The sequence below is a fragment of the Rutidosis leptorrhynchoides genome, chromosome 1 (assembly GCF_046630445.1).
Source record: "Rutidosis leptorrhynchoides isolate AG116_Rl617_1_P2 chromosome 1, CSIRO_AGI_Rlap_v1, whole genome shotgun sequence".
In the NCBI taxonomy this organism is placed as follows: Eukaryota; Viridiplantae; Streptophyta; class Magnoliopsida; order Asterales; family Asteraceae; genus Rutidosis; species Rutidosis leptorrhynchoides.
The window spans coordinates 474,616,497-474,631,297 of NC_092333.1; the positions used below are offsets into that span (position 1 = coordinate 474,616,497).

Below are 14,801 nucleotides of genomic sequence, written 5' to 3' on the forward strand. Positions count from 1 at the left end.
TTAGGACGGGGCATTAGAGTTAGTATCAGAGCGGTGGTCTTAGCGAACCAGGTCTTGCATTAGTGTGTCTAACTAGAAGTTGTTAGGATGCATTAATGAGTCTGGACTTCGACCGTGTCTGCATGTCAAAAGTTTTGCTTATCAGTTTGTGTCGAAAATTACCTACTTATCATCCTTAAGAAATTACCTACTTATCATTCTTAGTCTAGACACATCTTATTGCATTAATTGCATGAATAGTGTATAGACAAAATTCATATCTTAGCGTATCTGTTACTGTAAACTTTGCCTGACATATTCCGTAAATTCCTCCGTAATCTACATATAAAGATATTCTATGTAGTTAGAATATCATCCAATATTCGAAAATCATTTCATATCGAAAAATCCTTTATTCAATCGTACAAAATGGAATTCATCATAAGTTCAAGTCCCTCGACTTCCGAAATGGAATCTCACTCAAGCTCCGAAAGCAGTGTGACCGGAATGGATCAACCAATCAGCCATCCCCAATTCATCTGATGGGTTCGTAGTCTATTTAATCAATAGAGACGCGAAGAAGGCGATCCTTTCCACCAACCGAATTCACCTCATGGTGAAGAACCTGAAGCACTTACCGGTGAACCTATTCGAGACAACATTTTCTCTCTCATTTCCAGGATATCTCGCAATGATTATATGATATCCCAAATTCTAAACCTTATTCATCCTCTCGTTTCAACTGACAATCATCCCGGAGTAAGAAGTCAACGAACTTCGTGCTCGAGTAATCAATTTGAAGAATATGGTGCAAAATTTACCAGCTTCAGCAACATCACCGGCACCAACAGTACCATCAGTAACAGCACCAGTACCATCAACAATCCATGCCTCAACATCACAATCTGTACCTCAAACATAACCATCGTTCTACATGACGTTCTATATCATTTATCTTCGTTCTTCATGGCGATTATGTAATCTCTAATGTTTTAGAGATTATATATTCTAGTTCTAACGATAAATTAAATGAGATTAATATTATATTAACTCATTAAATCCATGATTACATCTGAAGAAAATATATATATGGAAGTATATTTTCATAAAGATTGTAACTAAAAATTCTTTTGTACAAACTGTTAATGGTGAAAATATTTTAACGGGTAGGTAATACCCGAGGAATATTTAGATTTCACATTAATAAGTTAAACTGTACATTCTTCTAATCTAATTCAACATTCATTTACTATCCTACTTACATCCACAGATATACGTATCCGTTCACCGCATAATAACCATTTTCATTCAATTTCATATTTGGATTTTGATCAATCAGAATCCAACAAGTGGCATAATGAAGAAAACATTGAACAAAATAAAATTTGTTAGAAACAAACAAATTAACTATGAGAAATTTTGTTAAGAATCCACGCTAACAAAATCCTAGCTAACTGTTCCTAGCTAACTGTTAATTCCCTATTACATTATCGCAATTTAATTATCGCAATTTATTATCGCAATTTTTTATTCCCGCAATTTTATTTATCGTCATTTAATTTCTGTTATTTATTTTACGCACTTTAAATATCGGGACACGTATACAAGGTTTTGATATATCATATCGACACATCTATATATATTATTTGGAATAACCATAGACACTCTATATGTAGTAATGCGAGAGTTAGCTATACAGAGTTGAGGTTGATTCTATAATAATATATATACTTTGAGTTGTGATCGAGTCTGAGACATGTACATGGGTCACGATACGTATTAATTAATTCGAATATTATATATTAAACTATATATGAATTATTGGACTGTTAACTGTGGACTATCGACTGTGGACTAATAACATTGGATAATTAAAATGAATTAAAATATTGATTATAACATATGAAACTAAACATTTCTTCAAGTTTGCCACTTGATCTCATCTTAAACCTCATTTGTATCTTGACGATTACAACCTACGTTCAAACCTTTCATGATTCTTGAAAACATCTCAATCGAGAGAATGAACCAACCACACTTCATCTACGGAAGGAAAGATCGATGCATATAATTATGCGCCTGGAAAAAAAAACTCTCGAAATCGAAGTAAAAATTTTACACGAATCCGTACCTGATCTTTTAAGCATTATTATTACCCAAAATAATTTGGTAATCCCTTTCAAAGTAGCAAATTTTGTCACAGCTCCAGCAAGTCAACTTCGACTTTTCGTCCTAAACAATCTTATTATAACCTTGATATATATGCGTGCTCTTTTATTGTTACCTGAGAACCTTTTATATTCCACCATATTACCATCATCGTTTAATCATATAAAAACACAATTCTCTTAAAACCACCTCGGATTGATAACCTATGATTCAGGTATGGTAGCATTAAATGCAGAGGAAACAGAAAAATTGTAGATGGTCTAAACGGCCAAAAGTTTGATGATAAAGAAGGGAGTGTTAGGAACGCTCGATAGAAAATTTGGTACTGAAAAACAGGTTTAAGCAAACCATAAAGGATACCAAGGCCAAATACAAGGACCATACCATATATTCAAAGAAACCAGGTAATTCTGGATCTGATGAACCTTCAACGAATATTTTGCTATGTACTCATGTTAAAATCTTGCGAAAAATCTTTCTTCATCAACCATCGAACTTAGGAATTTCAAAATATCATCATAAATATCTTCAATATTTCTGAAGATATTTTCATAAATATTCTCGTCCGAAATTATTTATCTCTTCGTGCTATCTATATTACATCATAAAGGAAACTATTTTAGTTTCTAAATTTCTTTAAAATTTGAGTTTGAATTATGAATGATTTTGAAGTAGTGTTGGAAATTGATGCATGAGTTAATATAATATAATGACACTTGATCAACGTGATTATATTACAGTAAGTCATGCTGAGTTTCTAATGAAACGTGATGATTCACAGATTATAACATCATCATGTGCCATGTTACACGACTCTTACATTCTACTTAATTTCTGAATATATCAAGAACATATCTTCCTGATAATTATATATCTTTTCTCTTGAATTTTGGTAATTTGACTAATCAAATCGTGCTATTACGTTCTTTCTTGTTTAGAACATAAAGTTCATTCGAAACTCCATACTTACGAATATTGAACCATTACTCGCTTTACTAGAAGTCGAGAAGAGAATAAAAAGGCAAAGAGCTCCAAAATATAAGAGAAAATATAAAGCCCAATAACAACACAGAGGTTACAAACTGTGGATATTAATACGAATAGCAATATAAAAACACGGTATAATTAAGAATAGTATCACCCCAAGGTAATAGTAGAAGTAAACAGATTTTTCTGGTGAAAGATTGAAAAGAAGGATGACAGAAATGATAATTAGGAAAATATCAAGGATTAGAACGGGATTAAGCATTTTCACAATCTTTTGGATGTATGAACTAAGAAAGAAAGTATAGGAATGGTGAGAATAATGGAACGGAAGAGTTTAATTTATAAAGGAAAAATCAGACGTAACAATCGAGACAGATGACCGCATTTAATTAGAGAGATCTTAATTTCCTTATTCGCCGAAGAATCAAATCTTTCGGATTTCAAAGATTTCTTTAAATCCCTTGAATTCCGGAATTCAACCATGACTAGTCAAAAGTTATGATGAAATATGTCTTTCTCATTTCACTATTTAGTGATAGCTTCACTCGTACTCTTCGAGTAATCGAATTATCTTATCCATATTACTCAACAGTAATAAAACTCTATTTATCAGCTCAAATTCGTCATGAAAACATTTTTAATGTTAGCTATGACGACCATGATCAAATTTCGGGACTAAATTTCTTTAACGGGTAGGTACTGTGACGACCCAGAAATTTACGACCAAATTTAAACTTTATTCTTTATATGATTTCGACACGATAAGCAAAGTCTGTAATGTTGAGTCTCAAAATTTTTGAACTAGTTACACGGATTCATTTAACCTTTGACTATATCCGACGATTCACGAACAATTATTTGTAAATAAATATATATATATATTATATTAATATAAACATTAGAATATATAGTATTTTGATTTAATAAAGTATACTTTAAATAATTGGAATTTAAATTCTAAAATAACAATTAGAATAATTAAGTATTGTTAATATATATAAATATGTATTTGTTATTATAATTCCATGATTAAATAGATATAAAAATATATTTGTTATAATTGCTTTTATTATCACTAATATCAATATCTGTATTATTAATATTATGGAAACATGTAACTTGTTATATCTTCATTACGATTAGATATTATTACTATTAAAAATATATAATACTCATTACTATATAATATATTATATAGTTATAGTACATAATCTATAAAATGTAATACTAATATATTAATTATAATTGTTATAACAATATTGCTATTACTTTTAATAATAATATCGATACTAGTGTTATTAATATTATTATTTTAAAAATATAATATATAGATATGAAATTCGATATAAACAATTTATTATTACTAATAATATTAATAAAATTAGTATTATTATTGTAATTAATATCAATAATTTTATTATTATAAATTTCACTAAAAAAATTATTGTTATTGAGACATATTATTATTATTACTCTTTATATTATTATTATTATTATTATGTTTATGTTTATTATTATTAATAATAATATCATTATTATTATTATTAATAAAATTATTAATTATTAAAATTAAAATAATAAATATAGAAACAGATTTATATCACGCGTAATTGATACCTTTATCAGTTCTATTTATTTTTATTTTTTTTGTTAAAATTGTGCTGCTCATGACACTTTGTCGACCCATATTATCAATATATACACTGAATCTCTCTGGTGTTGAAAATCATTCTAGTTTACTATCTTTTATCAATTATCAATTTCAATAACATTTATCTGATAAAAAAATACGTGTTCTGCCTCTGTACGATTATCTTTTTACTCCAACTTTGATTTCGAATGATTTTAAAAAATCTATAATTGCAGAAGCGTTAGGAATCATTCATTCGATCTATCTGCAAAATTTAAGATTTTAATTCGCGAAATCAAAGATGAATTTTGGAGTCAAACTTTTATTTCAAAAAGTCAAACAATCCGTTCTTTATAAAATTCGAATTCGTTTTAACGATTCTGGATCGATTGATGTTTGAGAAAGTTTCTAGGTATGTTTTACTAACAAATTCATGTTATAAATTTTATCTAAAATGATCTAGAATTCAAGTTTTGATTTTGAGTTCATGTTCTTGAAATATAAAAAAAAGTCATTGATCAAATTCGAATAATTCTTCAAAAAGTAATAATGCTGTTGTGTTAAGAATATATTATTGAAACTATCTGCAAAGTTTCAATTCTAAATTCATAGTATCGATTACGAATTTTCGAGTCAAAGTTTTAGTTGTAAAAAGTCAAACATTTTTCTTCGAACGAATTAGTGTAATCTGTTACAATTAAGGTTCGATTGATGATGCTAGTGTATTCTAATGATCATTTTAAAGGTGGTTTATGTAGATAACAAAGTCTCAAAACATCCCAAACGCGAAATCAATTTTTTTTCTTTGTCCTCCCACTCGTCAAATAGTAGCAGCTGTTTTATAAAAAAAAAATTCAATTAAATTAAACCATTGATATTAAATTGTTATAATTATTTTGAAGTATTTAAATTTTTTTGTTCTAATGTTTGGTATTTTTGGTCGATTAGAATGAAGAAGGAGATACAAAACATAAACGGGTTATATATTTAAGTTGGGATATTAAAACAGAAATAAGGAAATGGAGGAGTGGTAGAGTATTGTTGCGGGTGAACTAGAGGTCTTGAGGTCGAGCCTGGGCTTTGCCATTTTTTTTTCTATTAGAGAAGAAGATGAAGTAACTGAGTTATATTATAAAAGAAATTGAAATGGGTATCATCACAGGAAAACATATTAGAGAAGATGGTTAAGTACGGGTTTGGGTATTCGAGAGGTCTTAGGTTCGATCCCTGCTGGTGGCATTCTTTTTCTTTTAAAAAGCCTACTTATATGAGGTAGTTTTTATTATTATTATTATTATTATTATTATTGTTATTGTTATTATTGTTATTATGGTTATTACTATTATTATTAATATTACAATTATCATTATTGTTATTACTAATATTATCATGAAGTATTAGAATTAGTATTATTAATTAGTATTATTAATAATTAGTATTATTATTAAATATAATTTTTATTATCATTATCCTAAATATTATCATTTACTTAGTTATTATTAAAAGAATAAGTATTATTATTGTTATTATGAATACGATTAATATTATTGTTATTATATATTCATTAATATTAATATTATTATTGTTATCTATATCAAAATCAATAAATGTGGTTTTATTTAAAAATCTTATAATTATTAATACTATCAATATAAGTAGTACTATTATCAATATGATTATGATTATTATTATTATTATTATTATTATTATTATTATTATTATTATTATTATTATTATTATTATTATTATTATTATTATTATTAGTATTAGTATTATTATTATTATTATTATTATTATTATTATTATTATTATTATTAGGAGAATGATACAAATAATTATTATTAATATTAGTATTTGTATCATTTTATAATTATTAGTATTATTATTATTGACACAAGTATTATTATTAATATTATTATTTTCATTAATATGATTATCAATAATAAGCACTGTTATTATTAAAAATTTATATAATTACTACTAAAAGTATCATCACCTTAAATCCATATATTTTTAAAAATTATTATTAATACTATCATTATTATTTGTAGTATGAAAATTATTATTATTATCATTATAATTATTCTAGTATTATTATAACTAGTATTTTGTAAACAAAAAGAGTAATCATATAAAAATATATTTAACACCTATAATTTAAATATACTGATACTATTATCTATCTAAAATATACAAAATGAAAATATAATAAAATATATACGTTATTAATATAAAAATTTTCACTAATAATAATATAAATATTTGTCCGATTACAAGAATATGTTTTAATACATATATGAATGATATAGGTTCGTGAATCCGAGGCCAACCGTGCATTGTTCAGTTTCATCATATGTATTTTTACTACAAAATACAGTATAGTGAGTTTCATTTGCTCCCTTTTTTAATGCTTTTGCAATATATATTTTTGAGACTGAGAATACATGCGCTGCTTTTATAAATGTTTTACGAAATAGACACAAGTAATCGAAACTACATTCTATGGTTGGATTATCGAAATCGAATATGCCCCTCTTTAGCTTGGTAGCCTAAGAATTAGAGAAATGGCCCCTAATTGACGCGAATCCTAAAGATAGATCTATGGACCTTGACACGTCCCATTCGGGTTACGAATGCTTTAGTACTTCGAATATCATGTCCGAAGAGAGTCCCGGAATGATGGGGATATTCTATATGCATCCTGTTAGTTCGGTTATCAAGCGTTCACCATATGAATGATTTTTATCTCTATGCAGTTTGCGAAATGCCTGATATGAGATGATGTTTATGAGAAATGGAATGAAAATCTTGTGGTCTATTAAATTAATGGAAATGATTGTTATGTTAAACTAATGAACTCACCAACCTTTTGGTTGACACTTTAAAGCATGTTTATTCTCAGGTGTGAAAGAAATCTTCCACTGTGCATTTGCTCATTTTAGAGATATTACTTGGAGTCATTCATGACATATTTCAAAAGACATTGCATTCGAATCATTGAGTTCAACAAGATTATTATTAAGTCATTGATAGTTTGATATATTATGAAATTGTATGCATGCCTGTCAACTTTCGATGTAATGAAAGTTTGTCTTTTAAAAACGAATGCAATGTTTGTAAAATGTATCATATAGAGGTCAAGTACCTCGCGATGTAACCAAATGTAATGTATTCGTCCAGATGGATTAGGACGGGGCATTAGATTTTAAATGAAACAACTTTTAACAAGGAAGGCTTTACTTCCATTTAACACAACACACACGTAAAACACATAAGAATTACAAAACACTAACATCTTTGAGGTACCTGCAAAATTCAACTCACAATAGTGATAACATCTGTTCAATAAAATAGTTACAGTTGGCTTTTGAAATATTCAGAAATTTTAAAAATTCTTAACTTTTCCAACAAAAATGACTCAAAAATATGACAAAAAGCCAAGCGTATAACATCCACGATAATTTATATCTCTCGCCCACACTTAAGATCATGTAATGCTCTCATTTACATAAAATCAGATAATCAAATATAAATTCCAGAGGACAATAGAGTGAATGGAAAAGACATAACCTGATGTAGAGCATAAGAATCGTGAAACGGAGTGATAGACGACTCTTCACTGACGATCATTCCTCGATTTATCATCACACGATGTAGTACCTACACTGAATAAATAAAAACACAAAGGGCTAAACAGAACCAACTCAACAACCCATAGAGGCTATTCAGACCTCTGTTGGTGATCAAACAGAACAACAGCAGCAATAACAACTAGTAGAGGCTAGTCAGACCTATGCTAGTCATGATGATATTCAACTAGAGACACTGTCTGCTACTAAGGGGGGGCAATTTCATTCAAATCCCCCATAGAAACTCAAGAATCAACATCAAATCGAACTTATAGCTATTGATAAACAAAGGGCTAAAACTCAACCCAAAGATCATCAATCAATTCAATCTGAGCCCTTATTTTCTTTAAGTCGTGAAGAAGATGAAGATGCTGAGCTTCTGTCTGAATCTGACGAAGAAATCATACCTTTTAACAAGTATCCCTTGAACTATGTTCCTTTAACAGATTGGGAGAAGGTATTCTCAGCAGGACCAGAAGACTCAACTAGTGAAGTTAAGGAAGAATACCTAGCACGAAGTGTGCTGCTGGGTACTCGAAGTATTGAAGACCCAGCATAGGTAGTTGAGCTGGGTACTCATGAAGAAACTACTAGTGCTGAAGGACCAACCAGTGAATAACCAGCTGGATCATCTAGTCACTTAACACCTGAAGCTCAAGCCGGTCTCGAAAGAATAATGGAACAGGTGAAGCGAGATGAACCAGCCGGTCCTTCTGGCATAGCAAAAGTACCAATTTCTTTTCCTCCATCTTCCCCAAAACCAAATGACAAACACACTGTTTGGGAAGATGAACCTTCTGAACTAATGAAGCCTCCAGTACTCTCATTTGAAGAACAAGAAGCTCAAAGGATGAACATCTCTGTTGAAGAATGAGGATGAAGGGATGAGTTGGTTAGAGTCGCTGAAGAAAGGAGAATCAGGATGACTAATCATCTACTAGATTAAGAAATCTACATCCTTGCCTTCAATCTCAACATGCCTCTACGAGAGTTTCTTGAACTGAAGATGAAAAGTTGATGTTTGATGAGGCACTCCAACTTAGCATTGGTTTGGAAGTATACTCAATTGTGGTGAGTACAGAGGAAGGCGGAATAATGGCAACCACAGCAAAAGACTTGAAACTCACTCTAGAAGATTATATGGTGTCTGTTCAACTAAAACAGCAAACAAAGACTGATAATCTGGCCAAATGTTTAAGTATGAAACAACAAGAAGAAAAACTGGCTGCTCAAGAAGGAAGAAAAGTAGAAGAACAAAAATCTCTTAAGGCAGCCAGGGCATGCTGCTGCTCAAGACAAAGAGATGGATGTTTAAGAGACTACTAAAAGAGCAGCACAAAGAGCAGTCAATCCTCTCAGTGCCAGATCTCAAGTAGTGTGGGAAAGAGTAATGAGCCAAAGATATGCTGATGTAATGACACGAAGACTGAATAAGGGAAAAATCATCAAGTGTTAAAAATGCACAAAAGATGTATTCAACATCAGCAGGGAAAACAATGTGTTTGAAAGGGTTGATATGACTGATCTAAAAAGATATGGTTACTCTGAATGGATGGAGATAATTGAATACATTAGAGGAAAAAAGGAAAATGATCTGTAAAAAACCATTGCTAAAGAACTGAAGAGTCTATTCAAGAAGGCCACCTTGTATGTCAATGCACAAGCAGTAGATGTTGATGCTGAAATATCAAATAAGGAGAAGAAAGCTGGTTTTGTCCCAACCATACGTGAACCAATCATTCTGCCACAAGTAATACCCCAATTAAGTTTTTAAGATCTCCATGAACTCTTGCCAGATGTGAATGTAAGTAACTAGAGGGGGGTGATTAGTTACTTAGTAGATTTTTTAAGATTTTTAGAAAAACTTTACGTTTTCTTGAACTTGAACTTGATATAGTGTAACTTGAAATGTTTGTTCTTAAACAATACGTATAATATATATATATATATATATATATATATATATATATATATATATATATATATATATATATATATATATATATATACATATATATATATATATACATATATATATATATATACATATACATATATATATATATACATATATATATATATATATATATGTATGTATGTATATGAAATCAAAGAGATAAAGGAAGAGAGAACAAACACAACGATATATAGTGGTTTGGAAAGATGTTAACTAATCTTCCTTAATCCACTCTCTAATTCTACGATTTGAGATTTTTCTTCACTATGATACTCCAAACTCGGTGGAGTGTTCGGATACAACACTAGTACTTCCATAAGCCGCAACTTGTGAACTCTTACGTCCCTTTGAAGACTTCACAAACACCTAAAGCTCTTACCACAAGATCCTAATGTTCAAACCTAGTGAAAACACAACTACCTTCTAAAACTCTTTAAGAAGATAGTTTACAAGTAAACTTACAACTTAAGCTTACAAGTACTCTTGCTAAAATCACTCTAAAAAGATTACAATGAATTATAAGAATGATATCAAAGAATATAAGAAAATATGAGTGAAAAGGTGAGTCTTTAAATGCTCCAAGGATTGGCTTTTATAGGAAAGAGAAATCTGCCTGGAAGCTGTACGGCTCACTGCACAGTCGACCGGGGTTCGACCGTATACCACTGACATCTGAATATATAGTCGTTTTTATCCTTTGAACTTTGTCATTTTCCCTTATTGGATAGCTGCAAATAGAAGCCAATTATCTCTGAAATCATCCCCATTACCCTTTTTGTTTTGGACATAAGTGTGGAAGTTGACATGTTCTCAAAAGAAGAAAGTCTTCAAGCTTTGACCATTTGTCATTGATTTCTTAATTGGGTAATTGCAGATTTTTGTCTCTTGACAAAGCATTACCTTCCAAAACTTCATCAATCCTTCTTAATTACTTGTCATTTTGTTAATGGAAGTATCTTGCTCTTTGGAACATTGTTACATCTCAAATGAACTAGTTTGAACCTAGTTGGAACTTACTTGGAGATTATTACAACAATTTACAAGTTCATAATTAATAACTCATACATAAAAATGATACATAAGAGTCATGGGAGAGTACCTCTTTTGTTGAGACTTTTAATGACCATCATTAGTATGTATTAAATGACATTATGTAATAAGACAAGAGTAAAACATTTTGTGTTTGATCTTATTTGAGCTTAAAATATCATTAAGATGTCACTAAGTGTGATTAGTAAAAATTAACATCTTTTGGTTCAAAACTCTTTTGAAATCAAAGAAGGCAACTATTATAAGTATGTTTAAAAGGTTTTGTAAATTATAGATGCCTCAAAGTGGTCTAACTCAAAGTGGTTGAATTTGATTACAGTAAAAACTGCGGTCGATCCACTGTCAGCCGTGAGGTTGACCGCAGATCAACAGTTTTGAAATATGGTGCAGTCGTGATAAAGGGCATTTACGGTCAAACCCGCAGTCGACCGTGGTGCAGCCGCATAGCAGTTTTACCAAGTTAATTATTTATGTATTGGTCCTTTGCTAGAGATAGTGTAGGCTTATGAACTCATGTCGTCTTACATGTGATTAAGCACTTATCTCTTTTGTGTCATCATCAAAACAAAGTGATTAACTTTTGAATATTATAATTGGATTCTTAACCAACATTCTCCCCCTTTTTAATGATGACAAACATATGGGTAAGTGTTTAGTTATGTAAGCTGACATAAGTGTAAACATCACTTACCATACACTTTCTCCCCCTTTTGCCGAAGAAAAAAGGTTAGCCCCCCCTGAAACTAAGCGTGCACTAGAGTAATGCTCCCCCTTAAATTGTGCATGCTTATAAATAATATGGGTCCCCCTTGAACCAATATCGCAAGTAAAAGAGCGTCAAACATAATAAACAAAACAAGTGCATGACAATACTTAGTACATAGCAAGTTTTAATTCTAGTACAAGTGTTGAATCTACCCGCCCTAAAACCTAATCTTAACCAACATTTCTAAATTAAGGATATATGCCGTTGGTGCTAAATGCATCGGAGATAGTTGAACCTTCATTGTCGGAAGAGAGGATGATGACCGGATGTGCAACCCAATAGGTGAGAGGAATTGTGGACACGGGTTGAGGAATTTGAGATGGGGTAATGGCACCAATAAATTGGAAAAGTCGATTGAGATGGTTTGAGTATGGAAGAGGGCGACTGCCTAGCTCTTGAAGGTAACCCATTCGTCAAGTTATAAGGTAAGTGAGATTTATGGGCTCATGAGTAAGAAAGGACCACATGATGACAATTTTGGTTCCCGAGACGTGAGTGTCGGTAGGTTCCCTATAGTAAACGTTGTTGCGAATGACATTCAAAAGGAGTTGAAGATCATGGCATATTTTGTCATCTTGAATACGAAGGCGTTGATTGAGATTTTGAGGTACTCTCGGAATGGTGACGAGATCTAAGATAGGTTGTAACGGAAATGTGGGGTTAAGTGACCTTAGATTAGTATAAGGAGTATAGAAGGAACGCCCATTGGATGAAATAGCCATAATGGTTACAAATTGTTCAAGAGACCAAGTTTAGAGTGTATTGAAAAGTCGAAATGCAACTTGGTCGGGATTCGAAAAGTCAAGATGAGCATAAAATTCTCTAATCAAAGTTGGATAAATGACCTCATCAAACTCAAGGAATGAGAAACAATTGTTTTGAGTGAAAAGTTGAGTTAGTTCGAGAAATTCGGTATGGTGAACAATACGCTCTTCATGAAGTGTCCGTGTTTCCATGTGTTGCCTATTGTTTGTAATACGTTGGTTTCGTGTGTTGGTCATTTCCTAGGAAAACAACATTTTTAGCAAAACATTCAAGTTTATTATATGTTTTTGAAAAACTATATGCTAAACATGTGTAGATTAGTCCTTGTCTAGACTCATTTTTGAAAAGAAGATTTTGAAAGTAAGTTGTGCCATTTCTTTTGAAAATTTTGACAAGTTTCATCATTTTGCTTTATGTTTGCCAAGTATAGATAAAAGTCATGAGATTGTCAAGTATCATAATGGCTTGTTCAAACATATGTGTTTGTGCATGACTGGGTTTAAAAAAAATGTTCTTAAAACATATATGAGATTTATGCAAGAAACACTTTCATGGCATATTTGATAAGTAATTTTTTCCCATAACAATTTGTCTTCACATAATCGGATGAATTCATGCTAGAAAATAAGTGTTCCTAATAGTTTAGAAAGACTCTTACATAATTAAACAAGTATAAGTAAAATTAAAAAGAAAATTTGGATGCTTACCTTGAAGAAAATTGAAAGAATTTTGGACCACTTTGAAGGGTACTTGAAAATAGGACATAAATTCTAGAGATCCAGTGGTTGGGGTTCAAAGAAGAGATGTGGTTGGTGAAAAAGTTGTTTGGATATTAAAGAGGGTACATAAAAGACAAAAGAGTTCGTCAGACACCAGGCGGTCGAGTACACGGTCGACCGTCATTCGAACGTGTGTGAACTGCAGAAAATTTTATGGAATATGTTCCATAATTCCCAACCCATTCCTAAGCAAGTTAAAGGTTTCCTTTTTAAGGGGCTTAGTGAATATGTCAGCTATGTTTTCAGCAGATTCTACCTTATCTATCACAATATTACCATTTTGGATGTGGTCACGAAGGAAGTGGTGCCTAATGTCTATGTGTTTAGTCCTAGAGTGTAATATTTGATTCTTAGATAGGTCTATAACACTATTGTTATCGTAGCATATGGGTATTTCGGATGAGATGATACCGTAATCAAGGAAGGTTTGCTTCATCCATAACACTTGTGCGCATGCTCTTCTCACAGATACATATTCGGCTTCGGTGGTAGATAATGCAACAGATGTTTGCTTCTTTGAAAACCATGATGTTAAACAAAGACCCACAAACGCGCATACTCCACTTGTGCTCTTTCTATCAATCATTAACCCTCCGTGGTCGAGATCCGCAAAGCACATAATATCAACCCCGGTGAACTTTGGATACCATAATCCAAGATGCATTGTTCCCTTTAAGTATCTAAAGATCCTTTTAACCGCCTCAACGTGTGACGTCTTTGGATTTTCTTGAAATCCAGCGCACAAACACACACTAAACAAGATATCGGGCCAACTTGCCGTTAAATATAGAAGAGATCCAATCATTCCTTTATATTTAGTGCTATCGACCGGTTCTCCTTCTCCTTCTAAAGTAAGTTTTACATTAGTCACCATAGGAGTCGCCATTGGTTTTGAGTTCTCCATTCCAGACGTTTTGATCATTTCATGAATGTATTTTTGTTGATTGATGAACGTTCCATCTTCTAGTTGTTTGATTTGAAGTCCGAGAAAGAACTTGAGTTCACCCATCATGTTCATTTCAAACTCATCATGCATTAACTTAGAAAACTCATTGCTAAGAGATTCGTTAGTAGAACCAAATACAATATC

At 31.2% G+C, this 14,801-nt stretch overlaps 1 protein-coding gene across 1 annotated transcript; it reads right to left on the reverse strand.

Annotated features, from left to right (window-relative positions):
- Positions 1 to 13,862: 13,862 nt before the first annotated feature.
- LOC139839641 (secreted RxLR effector protein 161-like) lies at positions 13,863 to 14,597 on the reverse strand. The gene is made up of 2 exons (XM_071829766.1): positions 14,123 to 14,597; positions 13,863 to 13,972 (listed from the first exon to the last, which is right to left on the reverse strand). The coding sequence occupies exons 1-2, from the start codon at positions 14,595 to 14,597 to the stop codon at positions 13,863 to 13,865; spliced, it is 585 nt and encodes a 194-aa protein (XP_071685867.1).
- Positions 14,598 to 14,801: the final 204 nt, after the last annotated feature.

What these genes read in the sequence shown, in the direction of transcription:
- LOC139839641 (XM_071829766.1), bottom strand. Translation starts at nt 14,597, where the DNA reads ATGGCGACTCCTATGGTGACTAATGTAAAACTTACTTTAGAAGGAGAA. An exon ending in GCAAACCTTCCTTGATTACG is followed by an intron (nt 13,973 to 14,122) that starts GTATCATCTCAT and finishes ATATTGTGATAG; the next exon opens with ATAAGGTAGAATCTGCTGAA.